The 3799-nt window shown below is 39.9% G+C and overlaps 1 protein-coding gene across 1 annotated transcript in view; it reads right to left on the reverse strand.

Annotated features, from left to right (window-relative positions):
- Window positions 1-436: 436 nt before the first annotated feature.
- Window positions 437-3799, reverse strand: part of LOC142341292 (anoctamin-6-like) — a 9363-nt gene continuing 6000 nt past the window's right edge. The window contains exons 2-3 of the mRNA XM_075392213.1: window positions 3508-3684; window positions 437-817 (exon numbers count right to left, since the gene is read on the reverse strand). Coding sequence (XP_075248328.1) covers window positions 585-817; window positions 3508-3684 — 410 coding nt within the window. The 3' untranslated portion in view covers window positions 437-584. The remainder of the gene's footprint in view (window positions 818-3507; window positions 3685-3799) is intronic.

Genomic DNA, 3799 nt, shown 5'->3' on the forward strand with positions numbered 1-3799 from the left:
AGTTTTTAGGGTAGAAAAGTACTATACTTTCTTTGATAACATGAGTTCAATTCATTTTGGGAAAGATATGCTGTATGAATCAAAAACCAGTATTAAAAGCCAGCCGTGGAAAAAGCGCTCGAATCAACTGATTTCTTTCGCAGAACGGAATCAATAAATGTTTTCATCACTTCAATTTGAAGTGAGTATGTCTACATTTCAAATTACACTTTGAGATACTAACGTAAACAACGTGTCAATCCCGAATCTCAATAATTGTAGAAATGAATCTACATTAATTTGGGAGTTTTTTGCATGGTCTGCAGTGAAGTTTTTGAACCTATTCGTTAAGCAATACCGCCAAAATTTTTCATGCAGAAAGAACCCCACACAGGTCACAAATATGGGACTCATTCAACTTCATAAAAAGCTATCAAATAAATTTTTGAATGTTGAATTCCTTGTATTTCTAAATTCAATTTCATACACAAAATTACAATTTACTATTGCGTTTATAATTATTAAGATGCAAATACATGAAACTTTTATATTATCATTGTGGATACATTGACAAAACTTTCATAAGGCTTAATTGCCCATTCGAGTTATTCATTGGCTGTTGTGGCTGATAAAACTGTAGGAGCCTCATCCAACCCTGGTGCAATATTAGTACTCGGATTCAGTTTCTCATTGGCCACGAACTGTTCTCTCAATCGTTTCACTCTCACTCGGCTGGCCTCGTCTGGTACTATAAGACGCACAGCAATCGCCACTGCAGCCACCACATTCACAAACAGAAATAGGAAGCCCAGTTTGATCGCAACAAGATGCCAGTATGCTCAAACACAAATTAATGTGCAGTTATATAGTCAAACTAGTTCTGTAGGTGTATAGGCTCAAAAAAAACTTTGTTCTAACAAAATAGTTTAAATCCATACAAAAATTTTTAACCTCTAAGAACCGTTCTTCACACCAGAGGTATAAGTCTCCCAAACAGATCCTGTGAATCGCATACTTTGAGATTAGTGAGCTGAAAGGCTCCAAGAGAACTTAATGCCCCCTGGGCGCTACCTGTTTATCCCGTTTATGAGAACGAAAAGTTAAATGGGTGGGACGAAAAGTTGGTCAAGCAAAAAATCTCATTAAAAAAGACCAACAGGACTAATATAATTGCTACAAACTTCGTTTGAGAGCAATTAAAAAGATATATAAACAGAAAAACATAGCATGACAAGTCCCGCCCAAACAATTCAAAGATCTTTGCATGATTGAACAGAATTAGACCTGGAAATGGCTAAGAATGGGCTGGGAAAACCATTTAGAAAGAAATCAGATCACAAAAAAAAGCAAAAAACAGTAAACATCAAGGTCGAAATGCAGCATTTGAACAAATAGCAAGACAGCGAATTTTGGTTCAAACGTCGTTTTCTCACTCGACTTCAAAATTTGAATGGAAGTGTACTTAAGAAAACCACTTCATTGTATTGTGGCGGCGTCCATTTTTTAAATATCTGTGCAAGCATTGTGATTTTTTGAAGTCAAATTGGAGTAAAAATTTGGGTATTGTGGGAGTAGGTTTGGGATTGGGTAGGTGGGGGTAGGCGTGGTGGGTAACGGGGGATAGGTTTCCGAAGGGTGAGAGTAAGTGGACGAGACGCATACCAGTCTCCTCCCTTTACCAACACCGGGGTTGATTACTTCGGCCCATTCTACGTCAACGTTCGTCCGACTACCGAGAAGAGGTGGGGATTTTTGTTCACTTGTCTGACTACTCGTGCTGTCCATGTTGAGGTCGTTCCGTCCATAGACACCAGTTCCTGTGTAATGGGTGTGGAGCGGTTCGTTTCCGGTCGGGGTATGTCCGCTTTGGTTTGTTCAGATAACGGTACTAACTGTATCGGAGCAAAGAAAGAGCTCCGTGAATGTATCACAAAATGGAATACGATTAATATCGCCGCCGAACTTGCACATAAGGGCATTAAGAGGAGGTTCAATCCGGCTCAGTGCGCCGCACCAATGTTGCATCTGGGAGAGTTTGGTCCATAATTCTAAGAGGGTACTGTACACCATCCTCGGTACACGCCGCCTCACCGATCAAGTGTTGAATACTACTTTTTGTCTCGTTGAACACGAACTAAACGTACGTTCGTTAATGCCCATAAGTGCCGACCCGTCCGACCTAGGCGCAATAGCACCTAACCATTTTCTACTTGGTGACCAAGCAATCGTAACTCCGTCCATCGTTGGCGTCGACGAGTTCGATCATCCTAAGCGGTACGCCCGTGCACAATCCTGCGCCAATGGCTTAAGGTGTATGTACATGCGCTGAACCGTAGATCTAAGTGGCAGACTCCTGCCAAGCAGCACCTCAAGGTCGCTGATTTAGTTTGGATTGTTGAAGAAAGCAACCCTAGGGGTTACTATCCAACTGCTCGGATTGAAGAACTCCGGTACGGCTCCAACATCTTTTTCCGGGCCGGAGGATTTTACAGAGTAAATTGAAAGAAATATATTATATCTCCAGAAAGAGAATTTTTGTGCGTTTCAGATCATAACTTTCACTTAGATTTTCCGTTCTAAATGCAGCATACGTATTGTTTCTGAGAAAATCCAAACTGATTTCCCACTAAGAATAACTTCAAAAATGGCTCAAAACCGTTTGCTTAGCATAATAGTTTTCGGTTTTTTGAACGAATTGAATCGGTGACCAATCTCAGACTAAGACCGGCTAAGAAATCAAGCTAGATTTGTCGAACTTTTCATAGTAAGTAGATGACGGATAGGTAGTTGGAGGGTAGGTAAGTGAGAAGGGGTTATTAGGTGGGGAGATGTTGTCTGGAGTTTGGATAGGGAGCAGGGACTGCTATGGTAGAAAATTTATTAAAAGTCATAGTTCAAGCAATGAAGAAACTTGCTTCAGCTGAAAACCGAATTGTAGAACACCTCTTCGAGACGTAAAAACCCATAGAATACCAATACTCCTCTTAGAGTCGTAATTACCACTGCTAAACTGGCCGTCTGATTACTACATTTGGTAATTATAAACCGGTAAGTACTTTGCGCAAAATATTCTAGTCACTGAAGAGAATCGGGTGATCCACTTTGTTGATAGAGTATACTTTTAATTGAATCGATCATGGGTAATATGGAATTAATTATCATTTTTAAAACTAGGTATGGGTCGCGGAAGATGACTTTGTGGATGATTTTGGATGATTTTGTGAATGTCAGTGAACCCCATCAAACTGAATTGAAAGAACTGTAGATGGAACGAACATTGAATTCAAATACGCTAGTGTACTTGACTTCAGTGTCCGATTCATCAGAGGTGTTTCCGAGATCAATTCTCAAGCTTTAAAAGAGATCGCGATACTCTTCTGTTCTTGGCACGTATTGATATGTTACTCGTAATGGCCTTGTTTGATCCATTATCGACTATAGTCAAATTTTGAGAAAACGCTCTATTTTGTACTGTCACTTGATCTTGAATGTTTGTTTATACTTAAGAGTTAATTTTAGGCTATCTACCTGAGGTGTGAACTAACTCCTCCGGGTGAGCATTGGGATATCTCATGTCTGGGTATCTGCAGATGTTGTTTGTGGCCACAGCTAGAGGATCCTGTTCCACAGTGAAGCTCACACCCTCACTCACATTCCATTGAGTACGGCTGCTCACAAACTCAAGATACGTCAATTCGTGACTCTCTTTGAAAAAAGAGAACAAATCAACATTTCCTTCAAGTTAACAATTCATTTCCGCATGACGAATACGATCAAAGAACTTTTAGCAATGAAAATAGTCATAAAAAATCTTTACAAG

The sequence above is a fragment of the Convolutriloba macropyga genome, chromosome 6, assembly GCF_964194025.1.
Source record: "Convolutriloba macropyga chromosome 6, txConMacr16.3, whole genome shotgun sequence".
Classification (NCBI taxonomy): Eukaryota; Metazoa; Xenacoelomorpha; order Acoela; family Convolutidae; genus Convolutriloba; species Convolutriloba macropyga.